The sequence below is a fragment of the Ovis canadensis genome, chromosome 7 (assembly GCF_042477335.2).
Source record: "Ovis canadensis isolate MfBH-ARS-UI-01 breed Bighorn chromosome 7, ARS-UI_OviCan_v2, whole genome shotgun sequence".
NCBI lineage: Eukaryota > Metazoa > Chordata > Mammalia > Artiodactyla > Bovidae > Ovis > Ovis canadensis.
The window spans coordinates 31,187,770-31,213,200 of record NC_091251.1 but is presented as its reverse complement, the minus strand read 5'-3'; the positions used below and the strand labels follow the sequence as shown (position 1 = coordinate 31,213,200).

At 37.8% G+C, this 25,431-nt stretch overlaps 1 protein-coding gene across 16 annotated transcripts in view; it reads left to right on the top strand.

Moving 5' to 3' along the window:
- Nucleotides 1-25,431, top strand: part of MYO9A (myosin IXA) — a 242,739-nt gene that overhangs the window by 203,975 nt on the left and 13,333 nt on the right. For 13 of the 16 annotated variants that reach the window (XM_069595547.1, XM_069595546.1, XM_069595551.1 and 10 more), the window contains 8 exons: nucleotides 519-630; nucleotides 2,580-2,641; nucleotides 4,819-5,011; nucleotides 6,451-6,579; nucleotides 7,514-7,619; nucleotides 8,369-8,500; nucleotides 9,393-9,516; nucleotides 10,823-10,876. In XM_069595547.1, the coding sequence (XP_069451648.1) occupies nucleotides 519-630; nucleotides 2,580-2,641; nucleotides 4,819-5,011; nucleotides 6,451-6,579; nucleotides 7,514-7,619; nucleotides 8,369-8,500; nucleotides 9,393-9,516; nucleotides 10,823-10,876 (912 nt within the window). The remainder of the gene's footprint in view (nucleotides 1-518; nucleotides 631-2,579; nucleotides 2,642-4,818; nucleotides 5,012-6,450; nucleotides 6,580-7,513; nucleotides 7,620-8,368; nucleotides 8,501-9,392; nucleotides 9,517-10,822; nucleotides 10,877-25,431) is intronic. The other 3 variants (XM_069595550.1, XM_069595540.1, XM_069595538.1) reach the window with 1 other exon arrangement.

The following is a 25,431-nucleotide window of genomic DNA, read 5'->3' as shown; positions in this document are numbered from 1 at the left end:
TTTCTTGGAGAAGGTACTTTAATGATGGTATATTAAAAGCCTTAAAAATATTAAAAACAAAACCAAAAAAACTTTGACCCAGCAGTTCTGCATCTAGGAATTTATTCAGTGGATATATCAACTCGTTCATACTAGCATGTACTGGCTCTTTCCTGAAGAGGAATTTGTGATAAATAAACAGAAAAGTGTGAAAGGTTCTTGAGGTTAAAATTTTTAAAACCACTGCTTTTAATTTAACATGCTGATTCAGAGTTGTGTAAGACAGCTCTTATATGTGTATAGCATTGTTTTCTGATTTTCGTATAAGTTGGTCTTGTTTCTCTACTAGATTATTAGCTTTTTGAAAGCAGGGACCATATAGTTTACCTTTATTTTATTTCTCAGAAGATCATAATTCTCCTCCTGGAATAAGTGCGCAATGAAGACAACAAGGAATTGAAGGATCTCCTGTTGCCTGAGATGTTAGGGCAGCATTGACTGTGTTGGCTTTGACATAAATAGCTGTATTTTCCATTCAGGTAGAAGAGCACAATGGCCACATCTTTAAGGCCACCCAGTATAGCATCCCTACCTACTGTGAATACTGTTCTTCTTTGATATGGATCATGGACCGAGCCTCTGTTTGCAAATGTAAGTATGAGAGATCTTTGAGGAATGTTTTTAACCACTTGATATTTCCTTTTCCATGAGCTTAACATTAAGGAATAATTCACTCTCCCTAATTCTTTAAACTCATCTCTCATTATACTCCTTTTCACCTGCTCTTTGTAGCAAATAAGATATTTTGATGTTCTTTGGTCACTGTATTTGCAGCTCACTGTCTGAAATGTTCTTCTCCTAGATGTTAGTATGACTTACTACTTCATTTAATTCATGTCTCCACTAGTATATTAGAGAGCTTTTTCTTTACTCTTCTGTCTAAAATGCTGCTCTGTCCACCAGTTCTCCATCCCTTTCCTCAGCTTTTCTAGTCTTTATACTTGGGGCTTCCCTGGTGGCTGCGATGGTAAAGAATCCCTCTGCAATGCAGGAGACCTGCTTACCACCCAAAATGATACTAAGTATTCATTTCCTTGTTTCACTGTCCCACTAGAATGTGTTCTGTATAAGATCAAGAAACTGTCTCATACAGAAGTCTCTCCTGTATCTCCAGGGCCTAGCACAGTTTTGGCACATTATAAGTTTTAGTAAATATTTACTGGGTAGTTGGACCTATATAGGTAGATAGGTGAATTATTGAACAAATCCTTAGATTATAACTAAAAAGATACTTTATTTTACTATAAACCTTTCATCAGAACCTTTAAATCCTAGAATGTGAGTGGAGGTTTTTTTGAGGGTCCACTTGGTTCTGGCTTACAGAGAATCTTTACCTTTCATTCCTGTCATTCCATATACATCTGCTCGGTGCTTTCAATAATTCTGTGAAGCTTTGTTTACTAGTGGGCCAGAATCAAATGAAAGGGCTGGGTCCAGGATGACAGTGAGGATGAAAATCATGTTCATCATAGCAAAATCAGCACTTGGATATTGCTAGATATGTTCACTTGTTCAATGATTTCAGTTTTCCTTTAAAAAAAAATACTATAGTGAGAGTTAAATAGGGTGTAGTTTGCCATGTACTTTAATGTTAGCCTGATTCCTGTAGGTTTTGTATAATTTTCTCTGTGATCTGAAACTGAAAAATAGAAAGAATCTGCTTCTTCATTTATGACTTGGATGGGCTTGCTTTGATTTCTTAATAGAATTAACTTTTTGTGTGGTTATGCTGGTAATTTTACCACTACAGTTATATGGCCTCCCCTACTTGATCTTGGCTTTGAAAATCCCTCAAACCATGCTTTAGAAGCTCAAGAAGAATATTCAGGTGTTGATTTGCAAGAGCCAGAGCTGATATACCAAAATAACACAGGCCAAGTATCTTCTCAGTACCTCCTCTCAGTGTGCCTTACTGCTGCCTAGCCACCCTGTTATCTCCTGGTCTGAGAACTGATTTCTGCTCTGAACCTTTCATCTCATCTTCTCAATCACTACTGATGTTCTTTATGTTCCGGTTCCTCAGAGCTCTGTTTTAGACCTTCTGAGAGAATAAATAAGGCCTTTCTTATAGCCTAATATGTTAGCCGATTTGTTTTTATTTTAGTATAGGTCTTTGATATTAATGCTTTTCTTATCCACTGGAATGATTCTTAGTAGGTATTTCTTGCATTTTATCAGATCATAGAGCAAGTATAAGAGGGGAACATGAGCATTGGTTTGTGAGTCAAACCAGGAAGATAGATAAATTTTTTGCTGGGATATGGTGGGGACAAGGAGGAGGGGCAAGCAATCTTGAAAGAATAAAAAGCTTTTTCCCAGACAGTGGCTAGGATTTTTAGGTATGTTTTTCAGCTTCATTTTTCTGAATTGAATGAGTTAAGACCATTTTTTATTCTATTATAATACAAAGTATATGATGCTATAGGAGTCTCAGATTTAAAGAAAAAAAATGTATGTTCAAAATAAAGCAGTAAACTTGTTAAGTTTTGCCACTAATATATAGACTTCTGAAAATGTTACATTTTTAACTTGTTTTTCAGTGTGCAAGTATGCTTGTCATAAGAAGTGCTGTCTGAAAACCACAGCCAAGTGTTCTAAAAAGGTAAGAAGTTATTACCTATGAGTAATAAATAACAGGTCTGTTGGAGAATGGTGCAGGAGAAGGAAAGGACAAAAAAGGTCTTTTGTGCCTTGTGGAAAGAAATCAAAGCCTCTTTGATGATCTTATAGAGTAGTGGTTTTCAAACTTTTTGGCCACAAATTACTGTAAGAAATAAGTTTTATATCATAATCCTGCTTACACATATAGAGGTATGTGTGTATATATAACTGAATCGATTTTCCCAGAACTGTATTTACCTTTACTACATGGGAGCTGCTAACCTGATTTCACAACTGGCAATGTATTAAAGCACTCTTTTTAAAGGTTTCCTGCCTTTTTTTTTTTCTTTTTAAAAAAAAATTTTTTTGGCCATGTTATGTGATATGTGGGATCTTAGTTCCCTGACCAGGGACTGAACCCACTCTCCTGCATTGGAAGGGTTCAGTTTTAACCACTGGACTGCCAGGGAAGTTCTAAGGTTTTCTACTGTAAACACTCATAAGTGTTCCTATAAATTTTCTTGAAAGTGGTATGCTACAGTTAAAGATTTTAACATACACACTAAAATTCATCAGCATAGTTGGTATGTTTACAAACTTCTACTTGGATTCGATACTGAACATGTACTCTTGATAATTTTATGCTTCAACAAAGCAACCATTTTGGAAATATTTCAGGCTTTTATTGACATGTAATCACATTTGCTTATTTGTCACATACAATTTTAACAATACTATGCAGATCTGAACTATAATAAAATATGTGTGCATGTTTACAGCCCATGTATATAGTTTTCATCTGTTCCAAATTGACAAATCATGGCAAAGTACAAAGAGAAATTTGACTCAGGGCTTAAAATATACAATGAAGGTAAGACATCTGCTGACTAAGATGGAGTAGCTTGTGGTAGACTAATACTCATGCTGAGAACAACTGAAAAAAGTCTGCCCAGGAAAATTGGAATTTAGGGGCCTAGATCCTACAGAGGAAAGAATTACAAATTGGTGAATCTATATGTGTGAGATGTTTTCCTCTGAGTGGGAATTTGTCAGTTTTTGTTTTAGGACAGGAAATCAAGATTCTGGGCAGAGGGCCACACTTAAAAGTCAGAAAAGTGAGAAAAGCTTTTAGAAATCTTACAGAGTTATAGAGACAAAAGTTGGAGTTTGGGATTGACAAGACTTGAAGGACCATGATCCAAACATACAGAGAAGTGAGCCTAAAACTCAGAGGTTTTCCCTTTAAGGTGTTTTCTGAATTTGTAAGCTGCACAGGTCAAGAGGCTAAGAAGCTAACAGAAAAGCAGATTATTTTGCAATCTCACAGTGTCAAAGAAAAATTGGAGTTGTATGAAAAGAAAGAGTGTACTGATTGACTAAAAGAACTCAGCACTGACTGCGTGCAGGTTGAAGGAGAGACTGGGGTATACAGTGTTGGGCTAGGCAAGGAGCATGGGGAGGGAGAAGGAAAGGACAAAAAGGAGATTTACATAAAACGTTTTCAGTCTCAGAGATAATAGCTGTCATTCTTCTTTTATTTGAAGTACCTCAAATAATCTTAAGGAGAAGCCATTTTTTCCCAATCACATAAAATAATAGTGAAATACAATATCAGAATAGACAATTGAATTAAATAAAAGAGGTCACTGATCTTGGGCCAGTCTGTGTGCCTCTGCCTTTAGCTGTGACATCAGTAGTCAGTTTACATAAACTGACTTCTAAAGTTTACATAAACACCAGAGCATCCTTATGCTTCAGAAATTAGTGACAACTCTAATTCATATCAAATCAATAGATTTTCTAGTGGTACATGGTAAATGTTTAGTATGCAAAGTCTCTCCCCTTTCTCCTTTGCCCACAGCCCATCTTTACATGAAAAGATTTTTTTAAGGAAAGGAAAGCAGTAACCTATAGCCACTGCCTGCATTCTTCCCCATTATTTGGTGGGTGGGGGGTGTGAGGGGGGAATGCGGTGAGGTGGGGGGAGATTCCAAGTGGAAGAGGATTGAAACGAACTTCCCTTTCCTCCCAACTCTTCGAATTCCTTTTCCTCCCAACTCTCATAACTGTGCTTTTAAAACTTGAGGAAAAGAAAAAATTGTTACTTTTTCAAGAATTGGATAAATATGTTTAAAGGTGTTTGAATGTATTTGGAATCAAAAATTATCTTCCATGTAGTATGATCCAGAGCTGTCCTCTCGACAGTTTGGGGTTGAATTGTCCCGTTTGACCAGTGAAGACCGAACTGTTCCTCTGGTGGTGGAAAAGCTCATAAACTACATTGAAATGCATGGACTGTACACAGAAGGTATTTACCGGAAGTCTGGTTCAACTAATAAAATCAAGGAGCTTCGACAAGGTCTAGATACAGGTAAGATAGTGCCCTCTAAATCAAGACCAAATACTCTTATTTAAGTAGGTCATCTTATGCTGTTAGTTTTTATTACATGTTGATCCTTTGCTTGAAGCCAGAAGAATGCAGTCTTTGCTGTGGTGCTTTTTTTTTAAATCATTTGTAGCTTTCTTTTATGTTATATGGTCCATTCATCAAACATACATTGAATATCGTTTGTACAAGCCATTATTAGATATTTCAGATCGCGCTTAATCTTTTTAGTAGTCTGGTAAGTTCGTATCATTAATTTACAAAGAAGAAAACTTAGGTTCAGGAAAATAAAATAATGAGCTATTATTGATAAGATGCAGGGCAATGTGCTGATGTTTTTCTGTTAATCTTCACAACAAATCTTTGTACTGATGTTCACAGACAGTGATTATTATGCCTGTTTACAGATGAAGAAACTGAGGCTTATTGAGGATCTTGCCCAAGGACTTACCACCAATAAGTGACAAAGCTGGCATTTAACCCATAATCTAAACTGTTGCCTCTTAGTCTCTGTTTTCTCTGACTCCAGATGATGTTCTTTCTGGTGTATATTCTTGCCTTCCTACATTGATGACATAGTTATTTAAATTGATAATTAGTGATTTGAATATGTATCTGTGTAGAGCTGTAGCCTCAGTTCTGGAATGTACGCAGAGCTTTGACTTTGGCTTTATGTTCAACTTCTGCTCTTTACCATTATTGAAAAGGGATAGTTTTCTTTTTTTGGCTGCACTGCACAGCTTGTGGGATCTTAATTCCCGAGCAGGGATTGAACCTGGGCCCTCGGCAGAAAGCATGGAGTCCTAACCACTGGACCGCCAGAGAATTCCCAGGAATAGATCTTTTTGAATCACATATAGGTGCAACAGTTGTCTCTGTATAACCAAAAGTCTACCCATAGGCACCATTCATCCTATGTCACCCCAGTCATCTCATGTATAACCCTAGAGGGTTTTTAAGTGAAGCATAGTAAAGATTTTCTTCACATTTCATGAGCTCAGTTATCACTGTCCTTTTATCTCTAAGAATCACTTAAAATCAGTCTGACTTGTAGAAGATGTCTCTTAGGCCTTTCTTCTATTGGTCGTCTAAAGCATCACTACTAAAAGTGTGGTTCCCAGGCCAGGCTACAGCAAGAGAAGTAGAGAAATTGAGAGCAAGCATTTAGAAACTTTGATAGCAGTTTAGTAGTGCTTTGACATGAAAACATGTGACCTTTTATTTTACACATCCATCAGTCCACAACAGTTCAAAAAACAGACAAAAACTGTACCTTTACCGCAAGAGGAACACTGTTCTGAAGCATGAATTGGATTGCAGAAGATATTGATAAAGGCATCTTTTGGTCATGGTAGTTTCTAAAGTGTATTATTTGACCCTCTGCATATTTTTGCTTTCTTATCTAACTCTTCATCTCTGAATAGATGCTGAGAATGTAAACCTCGATGACTATAACATACATGTCATTGCGAGTGTATTCAAACAATGGCTTCGTGATTTACCCAATCCACTCATGACCTTTGAACTCTATGAGGAATTTCTTCGAGCTATGGGTAAGCACAGGTTTCCTGGGTTCAGGGAAGGGCTACACTTGGGAAAGAAATGCTATCTTCATATTAGATTGTTTAGCCATTCTCTCAGTTGGCTTAAGTTCATATAGATTCAAAAGCAATACAGTCGATATAAAACTGCCACTGAAGTCTCACCTATTCAAATGTTGCCTTTCTTAGAGACTCATTAAAATGTCAATGTCCTAAAAACTTTCTGAGCAAGTCACTTAGTTGCTTCTCACAAAGAGGTTGAAAGACTAGGATTATAAACAAATTAAATTGTGAATCTAAGCAAGAATTCAGTGTAATGTTGGCTATCTATTCTGTGCCACACCTAACATGTTAGTTTAATTTTTCAGTGCTACAGATATGTAGGATTTTGATGAAGGCCTATCGAAGTATTCATTTAGGCCCCAAGCCACGGCTCCTGAAATTCCCTTAAGACTTATTTATAGCTTAGGTTGAAAGGAGAAGGGGGCGGCAGAGGATGAGATGGTTGGATAGCACTACCAACTCAATGGACATGAGTTTGAATAAACTTTAGGAGATAGTGAATGACAGGGAAGGCTGGCATGGTACAGTCCATGGGATTGCAAAGAGTTGGACACAACTTAATGACTAAATGACAATAGATAACTTGTATAGCAATTGATTAATTTTCATGGGGAATTGGTTTGCCACAAAATGAAAAACTGGGCTATCTCTTGTCCCTTGCTGTAATCAAGAATTACTGGGATCTAAATTAAAACCTAGGAGACTGCTTAGTGAGTATAGAACTCAAGCAGAGGGAGATTAGTGGTAACTAGTGAGTTTTCTTCTGCTATACAGGTATGGCTAAAACTCTTAAAAGTCAGCTGTACCCAGTGAATGTCCAGAAGGAAGATGTAGTGTATAAGAGAAGATATTTAGTCTTAATTGCTGCTCTTACTGTTTTCAGGCCTTCAGGAGAGGAAAGAGACAATCCGTGGTGTATACTCTGTCATTGACCAGCTCTCCCGAACTCATCTCAATACACTGGAACGCCTCATCTTTCATCTGGTCAGGTAACTTCAAGAAACAAAGGAACGCTTAACATTTTCTCTTGGATTGTTTTAAATAAATGAAGAGTTCCTTCATATGGAAAACTGATATTTTTTTATTATTAATAAAGTCAGTGCCTTGAACAGGTGGTTATGATTCCTTGGAGCAGAAATTCTCCATGGAGTTGGACTGCGTGGCAAGTGCTTCCCCACCCTAATGAGCCATGTAATCATTCAGTCTTATGGTGGCACTGCGTAGCCTAGCTATATGTCTTAACTCTTGAACTAAAGAAGATGTGTGTTTATTGACATAGCCTAATTCATAGGAGGTGGTGGGGTCATATGGAGCTCAGGAATCGATTGACTAAAGAGACTTCAGGGGCAGTCTGTGTTCTCCTGAGTGTTGATGTTGGGAAAGAAAGCCATCTTTCTCTTTGGATAAATATCTTTTATCACTGTCTGAAAATGCCTTAAGGTCTCTACTCTGCATTCTTTAGACATATTCATCTAGTAATGGTGACCTGGGACAGTGAGTCACAAATTTCCCTTGATCAGCTATCTGCTGACCTCAGTTGCTTCAGGGAAGGGACAGAGTGAAAGAGTGCTTCCCAAAGGCAAGGGAACCGCTTTGGGGAAATTCTACAGTGTCTCAACTGGTAGGAATATCCTTCCAGTACGATGCAGCTGATGTCATTTGCCTTTCTCTCATCTCTTCTATTTCCCTGCAGTTTTCCTTTTTTATCCCAGTTTCACTTGGGTTTTTTGTTCCTTAGGATTGCTCTGCAGGAAGACACTAATCGAATGTCTGCTAATGCTTTGGCCATTGTGTTTGCACCCTGCATTCTCCGCTGCCCTGATACCATCGACCCACTGCAAAGTGTGCAGGACATCAGTAAGACTACCACGTAAGGCCAGTCACTATCACCTCTGCAATACCCCACGGACTTCTGAGTCAGTGTAGTCACTCTATCCAGATACCAGAGTGAATGGTTTTTCCTTTTTTATTTTGGCTGTCCCATTCAACTTGCAAGAATCTTAGTTCCCTGACCAGGAATTGAACACGGCCACACTGCAGTGGAAGTGCAGAGTCCTAACTACTGGACCACTGGACCACTACCTAATCGTTCCCCTAGTGAATGATTTCATAGGTTCATATGTTTTTAATAAGATTGCTAGGCACCGCTGGTCTTTTTTATGCTGAATATGAAAAATACCTTTAGATTCTATGTAACAAGCATCATTTGTTTTGAAAGGTCTTATTTCTTAAATTTGGCTTTTCTTTACGTTTGTTTATAGTTTCCAGATGTATTTTAAAATCTCATTTTACCAAATTATATATACTTTGTGTTTTCCTATAATCCAGTCTAACTGTAGTCTTGTGGCTCTGTATCTCTTTGGTCTTAATACTTTAATATTCCTGTATTTCACCTTGGCCTTTTTTTCACGGATCTCTGATTTCCTTCTAGAGTGCTGATTCTTAACCTTTCCTGCAAAAGGAGCTTTCCCCCAGAAAGGCCTGGTGTTTGTGTCCCATTCCCAGAGAGTCTGATTTAATTGGTCTGGGGTATGACCTAGGCATCAGGACTTATAACTGTTCCTCAGGTGGATACTAAAGTGCGGCTGAAGTTGTGAACCACCATTATAAACCCTGTCTCTGAGCTCATAAAATAAGGGATGTTGATTTTTCTCTTATCCTCCAACTCTCTACCACACTTAGCTGAAAAGTAGTCTGTGACTGATAAAATGTATTGATTTACTTCAGCTCTTAACAGTTTTCTCTCTTTCCTTTTGTTTCAGCTGTGTGGAGCTGATTGTTGTGGAACAAATGAATAAATATAAGGCTCGTCTCAAAGACATTAGTAGCCTGGAATTTGCTGAGAATAAAGCAAAAACCAGGCTATCACTGATTCGTAGATCAATGGTAAGATGCAGGACATAGAATCACAGGGGAAAGTGGGAGACTTCCTTGGATTTTCAGGGCACATTATGAAGTGTGGAGAGAGATTATCTCCAAATCTTTTTCACATGGAGCAAGTGAAAAAAAAATCACCTTATCTCAGGGTATGACGTTATGCCTCATGTTTGATCTTTTAGCTGTTTTTGGTTTTATATATAGAATATATTCAATTAAATGTGAAGAATTTTATAAATCAAGTATTTGGATAAAATGTTGGTGGTTTAATAAGTTGCGCTGTTTTCTTTTCCTGTTCTTTCTATGAAAACTTGACCCACCCTAACTTTTGGCTCTACTTCCTTCTACCGTCTGATCCCATCCTTAACCATGTCACTTTTGGTGGTCCTGCCAGTACTTCGGGGATGTAGACAACTTAATCACTTACAAGAATATGTTTCATAACGTTACAGAATTCCATTATGGATCTGCTATTATCAAATAAAGATTTGCTAGATTTTGAAGAAAAGCCATACAAAAATGATAATTAATTTCTTCCGTTTGGCCACTTTGCTGTTTAATATCTTCCTTTGTAACCAGTGACCTATTTGTAAATAACTCTACTTCACACTGATCCATAATCAATAGGGTCTAGGTAACTGGAAACTTACTGCTGCATTTAAGTTTAATTATTGCCCATTTACTACCCTTCCCCTGACTTGTAAAACAAAACTGTGTTAGTGAACACCCATTCAGATCCCCAGTAAATCTCTAAAGAGAAGCAAGCTTCCCCATCATCAAGCCCATGCTTTTGCAGGGGCCCAGCAATACTTCCACTATCTTCATAGTTTATCCTTAGATTAGCATTAAAATAACTCTGTTTCTTCCTTTACTGTTAAACTGCCTGGCACAGGACAAGTGCCCAACAAATGTCTGTTGATTAAGTTAGTGAAGGGTGTTCTCTAAAAACAAACATAAACACAATTTTTCCAGCCAGTAAAGGTATTCAATAAAGCTCATCACAAAACACATTCTAAATTTTCTCCCCAGCAAATGAAAACAGAAACCCCATTTAAAAGTGAAACCCTTTTTGTAGTATGAAATTTTAAGAACTCAGTTCTGAGAGATCCAAGTTAACAGTACCCATCCAGGGAAGAAAGGAAGAGACTTTTTACTATAAATCTACTTTTCACAGCAGGTAGACAAGCCATGCTTTTTTGCTGATGCTGCAGAAGATGGATATATTCATTCCATTGAGAGATTAAACCTCTTTAACGGGGCGATGACATGTACCTTCTAACCTTCTGCTTTCCTTTTCATGTCCCTCCTAATCCAGAAACCTGTACTAATTGCAGTTAGATTTATGAGCATTACCCGCAATTCAGTCTCGGTATGTATTAATATTGTAATGTGTCACAGCCACTCTGCATTATTGTCTCTCATGCATCCAGCGGTTGTTCTGCTCTGTCTGCCATCCATGCCTGTCCCCCCTCCATGTGCAGCCCCAATTCAGGTCCCACTTCCTGTTCAGCCTTCACGTGCTTTTCTCTTTCTCTAGAATCTTTTTTTTCTTTCCTCTGTATCATGCTTTTGAACAATGTCCATTTATAATATTCTGGTTTTTCCTCTTTGTCAGATAAACCTCTTTGTGGATTTCTTCTTTGGTGTGATTATTGAAAGGTGAACATTGAAAGCAATGAGGTGTCAAATTTCTGCTCTATGAGCTGTGTTCTCATCAGTCTCCTCCCTTACTACTTGGAAAACCTATTACTGTTTTCATCATCCTCCATTTCTAAAATGCTTATTTACCCATTCTTATCTGTGACTTTGTTGTCTTCCTAGAGGTAGAAGTATGACTTCTTATCTACTTAGTATTTTTTAGACAGAGCTGCAAGTAGTAGTGAGCCTGTTGATTGACTGGTTCTAGACTTAAGTAGTAATAGTATAGTAGAGCTCATACCAAAATTTCACACATGCAACAAAAGAATGAAGAGATGGAATACCAGTATATATGGAAACCAATTTCAGAGACTCCATCTTTGTGAAACCAGTTTGTTGAAGATCTCAATTTGCTGGGATATAAATATAAATCAGTTTTGCTTTTTATCTAGTAACTAACTGCCTTGCAACTCTGCCTTATTAAAAATCCCCTTTCCTACTGGATATATCAAGTACCTTAACACGTCTTGACACTTTTTCTGTAATTTTAAGATATTCTAGTCTCAGTCTATTATTCAAGACTAGTGAAGTCACTCCATCGTGTCTGACTCTTTGCGACCCCATGGACTGTAGCCTACCGGGCTCCTCTGTCCATGGGATTCTCCAGGCAAGAGTGCTGGAGTGGGCTGCCCCCGTTTTAAGACTAAGTTCTCTTCATATTACAGCGTCAGTCACAGGCTTGATCCAGTACTCCTATCACTTTTTCCCAGGATAGAATAGACCTTAATCTGGGTCTGAGAACTTTAGGTCACACACTTCCGCCTTCCCTCTTTCCTGTGCTGTTTTTTTCCTCTGGTGTTGAAACTGGGAGGAGTGATAGGAGAGGCAGAATTCTACATGATGTGCCAAGTATTGAGTCTTCTTGGTTGTTCAGTACTACTATTCAAGTTCATTGTAGACGGGCTAAATGAAGATGTGCTGACTGTGCTGACAGTGAGCTGAAGTCTGTCCTGTTTCCATAGGCATTGGCAATCCCTTGCAAGATTTGGTTACATCTTCTGATTGATGGCATTCATACCATGTGTCTCTGATATGTGTGTCTTTTTTTTTTTTTTTGCCTCAAGACCTTACCCAATCAGATCTGCCTCTCATGGCCAGTTCTAGGGCCTGCAGGTGCACTGGGGAAAAGGTTATATTTTTCATACCTCTTGGTTCCCAAGAACTTAAGATGGGTGATAGTCTTGCCTACCTTGCTGTGTGACACTTTCCACACATTCTCTCCCTGCTTCTCTTTTCCCCTAAGCATATTATAGAGTTGTAAGTCAGTCAGTCTTTTGCCTATACAGACCCCCAAACAGGGGATGAAATACCACTCTGCCTTTCTTTCAGATGACTTCAAACTTGGATTCTTACCTTTTCGATTAGTTATGACACTGCTTTTTTGCTATAAGAGGAGAGAGAATATCCTCCTTTCATAAACGTTATGTTCCTTTCAAAGTCCAATAACCCCTCTTTTGTTTTTAAAGCCTTTTTAGATACGTATGGAAGGAAAGGTGTTAGAATATTGATGACAGTGTTGGTTTAAAGAAAATGGAACTCTCAGTAAGCCCTAAGAGGAGAAGCTGGTGCCAGTTATTGTTGGCTCCTTAAAACTATAAGAAGGGGTATTTAATTATCCTCAGCTTTTGACCTTAGGTACAATTTTGGAACATGAGGAGAACTCCCACTTGCATATATGCATCCTATTGCATATGCATCTAGCTGTAGAACAGGTGTTGGGCCCAGACTTAGATCAAGACTATGTCTGTATGTATTCGGTATTCATTAAGCAACTGCGGGATTGAATCTGAGAACTGAATCTAGGAGAGAGAGTGATTTTTAGAATATTCACTGCTGCTGCTGCTGCTAAGTCACTTCAGTCGTGTCCGACTTTGTGTGCGACCCCATAGATGGCAGCCCACCAGGCTCTGCTGTCCTTGGGCTTCTCCAGGCACTGGAGTGGGTTGCCATTTCCTTCTCCAGTGCATGAAAGTAAAAAGTGAAAGTAAAGTCACTCAGTCCTGTCTGACTCTTCACAATCCCATGGACTGCAGCCTACCAGGCTCCTCCATCCATGGGATTTTCCAGGCAAGAGTACTGGAGTGGGGTGCCATTGCCTTCTCCAGAATATTCACTATAAATAAACTAATCAAAGTCAGTAGTATTCATGTCTTCATAGGTGGAAAAGTTGGTATTCTGTAATTAAATACAGTAGTGACTTTTCTTAAGTGGAATGAAGTGAATTTGTATGTTATTGCTAATGTGAAAAGTCATTTGGGTTGGGTGTTGAAAAATGAGAAATAATTTAACAAATGGAGAGAAGAAAGGGGAATGACAATTCCAGAGGCAGAGAAGCACGAAACAGACAATGACTACCTTGTATAGCTAGAGCTGGGCAGGTTGTGTGGATGTGGCAGAAGAATTTGGAAAGTTAGACTGAAACCAGATTTGCAGCATTAAAAATTTTGAATTCTCCGATTTTGAAGCCCTGGAAGCTATGGAAAGCTTTTGAAGTAGGGGAACGTTACCATCAATTCTTTTTGAAAAACAACTGTAGCATTTTAAAGAAGAAAGGATTAGAGATGGGCAAGACTAGCAGCCTTTATCAGTTAGGAGACTTGTAGATAATCATATGTGCCTTCACTAAAATAGATTGAATCCTGATCATTCCATTTTGAAATGTTTTCTGCTACCATGTCCTTTCCATGTAATTAGATTTGTGTAGTATAAGCTAGGCTGTTCCCATACTAGGATTTCAGAATATGATGTGCTCACAGTCTATCCAGTTATGTCTTATATAACAAATTAGGTGTTTTTGTAACTTATTTATAATTCTAAGCATAAATATTGATTTAATATTATTTACGCTAATATGAAGAACAGAATTTGAAATAACATTTACTAATCTGTCAAACCACGTCAGAAATTATCCTGTTGAAAGATGTTACAGAAGTTTTCACAGCCAAACAAAGTTTGGGATATAATATGTATCACTTCTAAAACTTTTAACTGTAGAGTACATTCTTCATAATGGGTCTAGTTTAATAAGAGTTCTAAAAAAGGCATTTAAAAAAAGACATTCTAGTTTTTTAAAATAGTATCAGTTGCTATTTTATGTACTTATTTTGGAATTTTAAAGTTGCTCTTAAATCTTCAGGGTTTTCTTGCTGCACTCATAGTAGTTGGCAGTGCTTGTGAATTTTGCATCATCTAGGCTTTCTGAAGAACTTACCTGCGTGTCTCTGTTAGAAATTGGTATACCTGCAATTCTGTATATCAGGGTGGATCTACAGGGATAAACTTTGCAATTGACTACACCAAGAGAAGCAAGAAATGCCCTTCCAAAAGTTAAGTGTTAATAATTGAAAAGTTAAGAATCAATTGAAATGTGGCAGCTTTGAAGAGCTCCGAAGGAAAAAGATATTCAGGCGTGGACTTGCCTCTGGCAAGTGTTCCTATCATTTCCTTATGTTACTGCACAGTGTCTGAGTCTACTCTTCACATTCAGGTGACTTGACGTAATAAGAGTTAGATCCACAGAATGAAGATTTTCTGAGAATATAGAACTGTTCTTACTGTTTCTGGTACTGACCAGAAGGTATTTTTGTAGTGTTAATTTTTTTTTTATATATAATTGCTATATAACATTGTATTAGTTTTAGATGTAGCACATAATGATTTGATATATGTAATAATATATATTGTGAAGTGATTATCACAGTAAGTTTAGCGAAGCTTTGTCACCGCATATAGTTAACAATTTTTTTCTTGTGATAAGAATGTTTAGTATCATGGTTAGATAACACCACAACCAGAAGACCCTGGCTCTTTCTATTCCTCCAGAACCCTCTTTCAGAGATCATGATGGTATAGGCGAGAGGCAGGACTTGAAGATCCTCATGCAGGAAGCATGTAGCACCCGTGCTGAGGAAAATTTGGCCCAGGACCTCTTCGGCAAAGTAGGCAAGAGGAGAACAGTGTTTGTGCTTTTCTGTGTGTATTGTGAAAGGAGCATCTCTTTTGAAGCCTAGAAATTGTGTTATTCTCTCAGATATGGACAAACAGGAAAAAAGATTATGTAGGGAATTCTTTTAGATAGAATTCCATAGGAGTGGAAGAACCACAGTAATATCTGGCAAGGGTGCTTTTTAAGAAACTTGAAAATTAGGTTTGTGGAATAAAAGGCAGAAGTTATGGAGTAAGGAAATATAAGAATTGTATGATCTTGGCATGGTAGGATTATATGTGAGAGAAGAGAAGATGAAGATTTACAAACAGTAGAGTGAGTGATCCAGGGGTGTTGAGTGTTTAAAGAATAGAAAGTAAGGAATATTAGACAAGAATGAGTGATGGTGGCGCTCTATGCTTTTTTTTTTTTAATTTTTGCTGTGAGATCTACCATTTGCATTCTAAAAATTGATTGTTAAATAGTCTCATTTCATTCTTCTATCTCCTTTTTTAAAATTCATATTTAAAGCTTAATACTAGCTCTTTTGTATAATTCAGATTAGTTGCTCAGTCGTGTCCAACTCTTCGCGATCCCATGGACTGCAGCATGCCAGGCTTCCTGTCCATCACCAACTCCCAGAGCTTGCTCAAACTCATGTCCATTGAGTTGGTGATGCCATCCAACCATCTCATTCTCTGTGGTCTCCTTCTCCTCTCACCTTCAATCTTTCCCAGCATCAGGGTCTCTTCCAGTGAGTCAGTTCTTCGCATCAGGTGGCCAAAGTATTGAAGTCAGCTTCAGCATCAGTCCTTCTGATGAATATTCAGGACTGATTTCCTTCAGGATTTACTGGTTTGATTTCCTTGGGACTGGTTTGATTTCCAAGGGACTCTCAAGAGTCTTCTCCAACACCACAGTTCAAAAGCATCAATTCTTTGGCCCTCGGCTTTCTTTATAGTCCAACTCTCACATACATACATGACTACTGGAAAAACCATAGCTTTGACTAGGATGGACCTTTGTCAGCAAAGTAATGTCTCTGCTTTTTAATACGCTGGTCTAGGTTGGTCATAGCTTTTCTTCCAAGGAGAAAGCACCTTTTAATTTCATGGCTGCAGTCACCATCTGCAGCGATTTTGGAGCCTAGGAAAATAAAGTCTCTCACTGTTTCCATTGTTTCCCCATCTATTTGCCATGAGGTGATGGGACTGGATGCCATGATCTTCGTTTTTTGAATGTTGAGTTTTAAGCCAACTTTTTCACTCTCCTCTTTCACTTTTGGATAATAACCATTCTGACAGGTGTGAGGTGATACCTCACTGTAGTTTTGACTTGCATTTCTCTGATGATAGTGATGTCCTGCATCTTTTCTTGAGTCTTTGGGCCATCTATATTTTGTCTTTGGCAAAAACGTCTATGTGGGTGCTCTGCTCATTTTTTAATTAGGTTGTTTGTTGTTTAAAGTTGAATTGTATGAGTTCTTTGAGTATTTTGGATATTAACTCCTTGTTAGATATATAATTTGCAAATATCTTCTTGCATTCATTAGGCTACCTTTTAATTTTGTTGATAACTTCCTTTGCTGTACAAAAGCTTTTTATTTTGATGTAGTCTCAGTTGTTTATTTTTGCTTTTGTTTCCCTTGCCTGAGGAGACATATCCAAAAAAATATTAACACCAATGTCAAAGAGTGTACTGCCTATGTTTTCTTCTAGGAGTTTCAGGTCTTACTTTTAAGCCTTTAATGCATTTTGTATTTATTTTTGTATATGGTTTGAGAAAGTTTTATTCTTCTGCATGTAGCTGTCCAGTTGTCCCAACAATTTATTGAAGAAGCTATCTTTTCCTCTTGTATATCCTTGCCTTCTTTGTTGTAGATTAATTAACTATAAGCATGAGTTTATTTCTGGGTACTCTATATCTGTTCTATTGATCTATATATCTGTTTTACAGTACCAAACTGTTTTGGTCATTGTAGCTTTGCAGTAAATTTTGAAATTAGGAAATGTGATACTTCCAGTTTTGTTTTTCTTTCTCAAGATTGGTTTGGCTTTTGGAATATTCTATGTTTTCATACAGATTTTAGACTTATTTGTTCTAGTTTTGTGAAAAATTTCTTAGCTCTTTGGATAGGGATTATATTGAATCTGTAGATTGCCTTGGATAGTGTGGTGATACTAACAATATAAATTCTTCCAGTCCATGAACATGGTATTTGGTTTGCCAAAAAGTTCTTTGGTTTTTTAAGTAAAAATAACAGACACATCTTTAATTTTCAGCAAAAACTTTATTGAACAACACATTTACCATTTTGTTCCACTACTTTCTGCCATTTTACAGGCAACTTCATAATTCCATCTTGCCAAAACTTGTTATCTTCTTGAGCAAAGATTCCAGATGTTTTTCATGAAGTGCTGCCTTTAGTTGGTCTAATTGGGAGCAGTACTTGTTGGAATTAATGGTTTTCTAGAAGGAGTTCAATACAGAGCACTCCCTTCCAGTCCCACTATATACACTACATCACTTTTTTTGGATGAAGACCAGCATTTGGTATGGTGGTGGTGGTTCATTTCACTTGCTCCACAAACTCTTCCATCCCACATTATTGTACAGTATACACATCATCCATCACATCACATCCATCACAGTTTGTTTTAAAAACTGCATATTTTCTTTATGTTTCAGGAGAGAATTGCATGCAGAAATACAGTCAAGAAGCTTTTTTTTTTTTTTGCTTAACTTATGTGGAATGCAACATCAAAGTGATTTGCCAAGCTGGTGCAAATGATTTCCAGTGTTTGATTTAGATATTTGAGTATGTCAGCTATCTCCTGCATGGTATAACTTGATTATTCTCAATTAATGTGTCTGATCACTCTCAACTTCAACTGGTCTACCTGACTATGGAGCTTAACTGCCCTTTCAGATGAAAAATGTTATCAGCTCCACCTTTTCTACAAAAATGGAAACAAATACATAATGGGAAGTGGAAAAGGATACATCTTAAGGGGAAAAAATAGGAACAAAATGAAAAAGGGGAGCGAAAGGAAAACAGACTGAAGAGGCTACCCAAGAAACTAAAAACACTCACCTTAGGGTAACACAGAAGCTGAAACCAAATGTGACCAAATTAATATAATTTATCAAGTCAGTGGGCCCTATATTGTACATCTTGTACAATCTAGAATTATTTTTAAATCAGTTTTTTAGACTTTTCATTTTATATTGGAGTAAAGCTGATTAACAATTGCTGTGATAGTTTCAAGTGAACAGCAGAGGGACTCAGCCATGCATATACATGTATCTATTTTCCCCCAAACTCCCCTCCCATCCAGGCTGCCACATAACATTGAGCAGAGTTCTCTGTGCTATAACAGTAAGACTGTGTTGGCTATCCATGTAAAATACAGCAGTGTATATATGTTGCATTTTTTTAAGTGCACTCTTTTAGAGCTCTAAATACATGTGTTTTGGTTTTTTCTTTCTTCTCCCAGTGTGTTATATGCTTAGTTACTCAATCATGTCCAACTCTTTGCAACCCCGTGGACTATAGCCCACCAGGCTCCTCTGTCCATTGGGATTCTTCAGGCAAGGATACTGGAATGTGTTGCCATGCCCTCCTCCAGGGGACCTTCCCAAGCCAGGGATCGAACCCAGGTTCTCCCCCTTTGCAGGTGGATTCTTTACCATCTGAGCCACCAGGGAAGCCCCCCAGTGTATATAGTGAGATTTAATAGACATATAACATTGTGTAAGTTTAAGGTGTACAGTGTGATGATTTGATATATGTATATGTTATGAAATGATTATCATAATGAGATTAGTTAACATTCATTACTTCATATAGTTGCTTCTTTCTTTTATTTATTTTTGCTGTTGACAACATTTGAGATTTATTCTGTTAGCAGCATTTAAATATGCAGTACAGTATTGTTAACTATAGTCAGCATGCTGTACGTTATATTCCCAGAACTTATTCATCTTATAACTGGAAATTTGTACCCTTTGACCACTGTCACCCATTTTCCCCTGGAAACCACCCATCTACTCTGTTTCCATGAGTTCAATTACAAATATGTTTTTTAAGAAGAAGGGAATTCCACCTCCTCTCATTTTGAAAGGGTGAAATCAAGTGCTAGTTTATTTTTCTTTACAAACTGAAAATAGTTAACTCTCCATAAGCATAGTAATGTCTTACACCAGATCCTTGATCTTGGCTTTCTGTCATAATTACTTTTCCTAGTAACTGTTGATAAGAGGTTGGAAATCTGAATATTGTGTATTATATTATATCATGGATTAGTGAGACTTTAGACTTAATACTCAACAACACTTAAAAATAACTGTAGTTAAAAATCTTAATTTTAGAAATAGTTTTTCTTTAAAGTTTAAGCTGAAAAGTCACTGGGATAACTGTTCAGAAAAGGATTTACAATATGTTTTTGTAGATCTTTCAGTAAGTGTGGTAAAGTATACATTGTTAATGAACTATGTGATCAATCAAAACCAATGAAATCCCTATTATGATAGAAAAATATACTCTGATCGTGGCGTAGAGGAGGTTTTTCTATTATATAAAACCATTAAAACTTGATAGGTTCATTGGCATAGTTATCAAGTTATGCATGACAAAATGACGATAGCAAAGCAAAAGGGAAATAATATACCTTAGGAAATATTTACTATAAATAAATAGGAGAAAGACCAGCTATCTAGTGGAAAATGAACAAAGGTTACTATAAACCACTTCTTGGAGTGTTAACTGCTCTTTCCAGGGAGTCCAGGAGGTCAAATCTGTTTTTATCATCAGTTCAGTTCAGTTCAGTTGCTCAGTTGTGTCCAGCTCTTTGCGACCCCATGAATCGCAGCACCCAGGCCTCCCTATCCATCACCAACTCCCGGAGTTCACTCAGACTCACATCCATCGAGTCAGTGATGCCATCCAGCCATCTCATCCTCTGTCATCCCCTTCTCCTCCTGCCCCCAATCCCTCCCAGCATCAGAGTCTTTTCCAATGAGTCAACTCTTTGCATGAGGTGGCCAGAGTACTGTAGTTTCAGCTTTAGCATCATTCCTTGCAAAGAAATCCCAGGGCTGATCTCCTTCAGAATGGACTGGTTGGATCTCCTTGCAGTCCAAGGGACTCTCAAGAGTCTTCTCCAACACCACAGTTCAAAAGCATCAATTCTTCGGTGCTCAGCCTTCTTCACAGTCCAACTCTCACATCCATACATGAACACAGGAAAAACCATAGCCTTGACTAGACGGATCTTAGTCGGCAAAGTAATGTCTCTGCTTTTGAATATGCTATCTAGGTTGGTCATAACTTTTCTTCCAAGGAGCAAGCGTCTTTTAATTTCATGGCTGCAATCACCATCTGCAGTGATTCTGGAGCTCCCAAAAATAAAGTCTGACACTGCTTCCATTGTTTCCCCATCTATTTCCCATGAAGTGATGGGACCGGATGCCATGATCTTTGTTTTCTGAATGTTGAGCTTTAGGCCAACTTTTTCACTCTCCTCTTTTACTTTCATCAAGAGGCTTTTTAGTTCCTCTTCACTTTCTGCCATAAGGGTGGTGTCATCTGCATATCTGAGGTTATTGATATTTCTCCCGGCAATCTTGATTCCAGCTTGTGTCTTCCAGTCCAGCGTTTCTCATGATGTACTCTGCATAGAAGTTAAATAAGCAGGGTGACAATATACAGCCTTGACATACTCCTTTTCCTGTTTGGAACCAGTCTGTTGTTACATATCCAGTTCTAACTGCTGCTTCCTGACCTGCATACAGATTTCTCAAGAGGCAGGTCAGGTGGTCTGGTATTCCCATCTCTTTCAGAATTTTCCACAGTTTATTGTGATCCACACAGTCAAAGGCTTTGGCATAGTCAATAAAGCAGAAATAGATGTTTTTCTGGAACTCTCTTGCTTTTTCCATGATCCAACAGATGTTGATCTCTGGTTCGTCTGCCTTTTCTAAATCCAGCTTGAACATCAGGGAGTTCGCGGTTCACGTATTGGTGAAGCCTGGCTTGGAGAATTTTGAGCATTACTTTACTAGCATGTGAGATGAGTGCAATTGTGTGGTAGTTTGAGCATTCTTTGGCATTGCCTTTCTTTGGGATTGGAATGAAAACTGACCTTTTCCAGTCCTGTGGCCACTGCTGAGTTTTCCAAATTTGCTGGCATATTGAGTGCAACACTTTCATAGTATCATCTTTCAGGATTTGAAACAGCTCAACTGGAATTCCATCACCTCCACTAGCTTTGTTCATAACGATGCTTTCCAAGGCCCACTTGACTTCACATTCCAGGATGTCTGGCTCTAGATTAGTGATCACACCATCATGATTATCTGGGTCATGAAGATCTTCTTTGTACAGTTATTCTGTGTATTCTTGCCACCTCTTCTTAATATCTTCTGCTTCTGTTAGGTCCAGACCATTTCTGTCCTTTATCGAGCCCATCTCTGCATGAAATGTTCCCTTGGTATCTCTAATTTTCTTGAAGAGATCTCTAGTCTTTCCCATTCTGTTCTTTTCCTCTATTTCTTTGCACTGATCGCTGAAGAAGGCTTTCTTATCTCTTCTTGCTATTCTTTGGAACTCTGCATTCAGATGCTTATATCTTTCCTTTTCTCCTTTGCTTTTTGTCTCTCTTCTTTCCACAGCTATTTGTAAGGCCTCCCCAGACAGCCATTTTGCTTTTTTGCATTTCTTTTCCATGGGGATGGTCTTGATCCCTGTCTCCTGTGCAGTGTCACGAACCTCATTCCATAGTTCATCAGGCACTCTATCTATCAGATCTAGGCCCTTAAATCTATTTTTCACTTCCACTGTATAATCATAAGGGATTTGATTTAGGTCATACCTGAATGGTCTAGCGGTTTTCCCTACTTTCTTCAATTTGAGTCTGAATTTGGTAATAAGGAGTTCATGATCCGAGCCACAGTCAGCTCCTGGTCTTGTTTTTGTTGACTGTATAGAGCTTCTCCATCTTTGGCTGCAAAGAATATAATCAATCTGATTTTGTTGTTGACCATCTGGTGATGTCCATGTGTATTTTTATCATAATGCAGAGTAAATATTTGCCTTTTTCAGTCTGTTGAGTGTAAAAGAGCAATTATGAGAAAAAGAACACTCAAAAAGAATATATAGTAAATGTTGCTACAAAAAAAAACTCATTAAAAAACTGATTTGTGCTTATTATGGAAAAATTGGAAGGTACAGAAAAGTATGGAGAATAAAGGATATTATTCCACTTGGGAAATACCTTGATATATTTGCAGATTTTAAGAGAACCTGTGATATACTTGTTTATCGCCTAGTTTTTACTTAACACAGTATTAACATTTTCCCATGTTTCTAAAAGCTCTATGTAATTAACTTTAAAATTAACTTTCTCTGACCTTGTAAGAGAACTCTGGGCTGTAGGAGTTCTTTCTTAATCTTTATTTAATGCTATCTTAAGAGAGATCATACCTAGAAAGATTGTTTGATTTTCTTCATCTCTGTTAAGTAATTCTTAACTAACCCATTGTGAGGTACTTAGGTGGCCAGGTGATGGTATGAACTCAGAACGCAGGCAGCTGTTTTATTGAATACTGGGAAGTGAATACTAGGGATAAGCTCAGATTTTTTCCAGCTCCCTGAGGCTTTTATATCACATAAATTTTTAGTTGTTCATTTGGCTTCATTAAAATAGTCAAAATCATAAGTAATGAGATGTCTTGGAGTTTATAATGTGATCCTGACCAGTCATAATGGACTTTAACACTCAAAACCCTATTCTCTGCCTCCATTCCACAATGCTGTCTTATCTGGAGTCATCCTCTGTTAAATTGGCAGACTGATTTTTTTTTTAATTGGAAGCTGATTACTTTACAATACTGTGATGGTTTTTGCCATATATAGACATGAATCCGCCACAAGTACATGTGTGTCCCCCCATCCTGAGCGCACCCCCGCTCCGACCTCCCTCCCCACCCTATCCCTTTGGGTTGTCCCAGTGCACTGGCTTTGAGTGCCCTGCTTCATGCATTGAACTTGCACTGGTCAACTGTTTCACATATGGTAATATACATGTTTCAGTGCTATTCTCGCAAATCATCCCACCCTCGCCTTCTCCCACAGAGTCCAAAAGTCTCTTCTTTACATCTGTGTCTCTTTTGCCGTCTTGTATATATGGTCGTTGTATCATCTTTCTAAATTCCATATGTATGCATTAATATACTGTATTGGTGTTATCTTTCTGTATACTTCTGTATATTTCACTGTATATAACAGCCTCCAGTTTCATCCACCTCATTAGAACTGACTCAAACGTATTCTTTTTTATAGCTAAGTAATATTCCATTTTGTATATGTACCACAACTTCCTTATCCATTTGTCCGCCAGTGGACATCTAGGTTGCTTCCACGTCCTAGCTATTGTAAACAGTACTGCAGTGAACATTGAATACATGTGCCTCTTTCAGTTCTGGTTTCCTTGGTATGTGTGCCCAGCAGCGGGATTGCTGGGTCATATGGCAGTTCTGTTTCCAGTTTTTTAGGGAATCTCCACACAGTTCTCCATAGTGGCTATACTAGTTTGTATTCCCACCAATAGTGTAAGAGGGTTCCCTTTTCTCCACACCCTCTCTAGCCTTTATTGTTTGTAGACTTTTTGATGACAGCCATTCTGACTGGCGTGAGTTGCTACCTCACTGTGGTTTTGATTTGCATTTATCTGTTAATGAGTGATGTTGAGCATCTTTTCATGTGTTTCTTAGCCATCTCCAGTGAACTCCGTGGCAGCCCACGCTAGTATACTTGCCTGGACAAACCCTGTGGACAGAGGAGCCTGGTGGACTAGAGTCCTTGGGGTCACAAAGAGTCGGACACAACTGAGCAACAAAGCACATTAGCCATCATATGTCTTCTTTGGAGAAATGTCTGTTCAGTTCTTTGGCCCACTTTTTGATTGGATCGTTCATTTATCTGGTATTGATCTGCATGAGCTGCTTGTATATTCTGGAGATTAATTCTTTATCAGTTGTTTCATTTGCTATTATTTTTTCCCATTCTGAAGGCTGCCTTTTTTTTGCCTTGATCATAGTTTCCTTCATTGCACAAAAACTTTCAAGTTTAATTAGGTCCCATTTGTTTATTTTTGTTTTTATTTCCATTACTCTGGGAGGTGGATCATAGAGGATCTTGCTGTGATTTATGTCAAAGAGTGTTCTGCTTATGTTTTCTTCTAAGAGTTTTATAGTTTCTGGTCTTACATTTAGATCTTTAATCCATTTGGAGTTTATTTTTGTGTATGGTGATAGACAGTATTCTGGGTTCATTCCTTTACAGGTGGTTGACCAGTTTTCCTATTATCACTTGTTAAAGAGATTGTCTTTTCTCCATTGTATATTTTTGTTGCCTTTGTCAAAGATAAGGTGTCCATAGGTTTGTGGATTTATCTCTGGGTTTTCTGTTTTGTTCTGTTGATCTATATTTCTGTCTTTGTGCCAGTACCATACTGTCTTGATGACTGTAGCTTTGTAGTATAGTTTGAAGTCAGGAAGGTTGATTCCTCCAGTTCCATTTTTCTTTTTCAAGATTGCTTTGTCTATTTGAGGTTTTTTGTGTTTCCATACATATGGTGAAATTTGATCCTTTGTTTTGAGGGCTTTCATAACATATTCCTCACTTCTTGATCCCAGAACTAAAAGTGGAATAGCAATCTTGTCATCCTCCTGATTTTCATCCTGTTGCATGTTTTAGCAGGCATAGGTTTGGAAGAATGAGCCTGAATGTCTTTAGAACTACCCTCCACTTTCACCTTGTCATTTGGGCTAGCTCAGCAGTTTCTGTGACGGATCTTCTCAAAAGATAGTACTATTTTGCATAAATAACTAGCTTTGAAGAGGAACTGGCTTTATTGAGAAATATGACACATATAGAAAAGCACGGATATATATATTATATATACATGTCTTAATGAATTATGAGCATCCATGTACCACCCTCAGGTCAAGATACAGAACCCCCAGAAGCTCTTATCTTTCTCTTACCAATCACAATCCTTTCTCTCCCCCCAAAATAGGCAATAATCTGAGTATTATGTTAAGCACTTACTCTGTTTCTTTGTTGTTTTCCCACTAAAGTGTGTATCCCTGAGCACTATAGTTCTGTTTTTGAGCTTTATATAAATGGACTCATATAATAGGTATTTTATATCTGATTTATTTCACTCAACCTTATATGTGTAAGACTTGTCTGTATTATTATATTTCATTATAGCACATACTTGTTACTGTAATAGTAT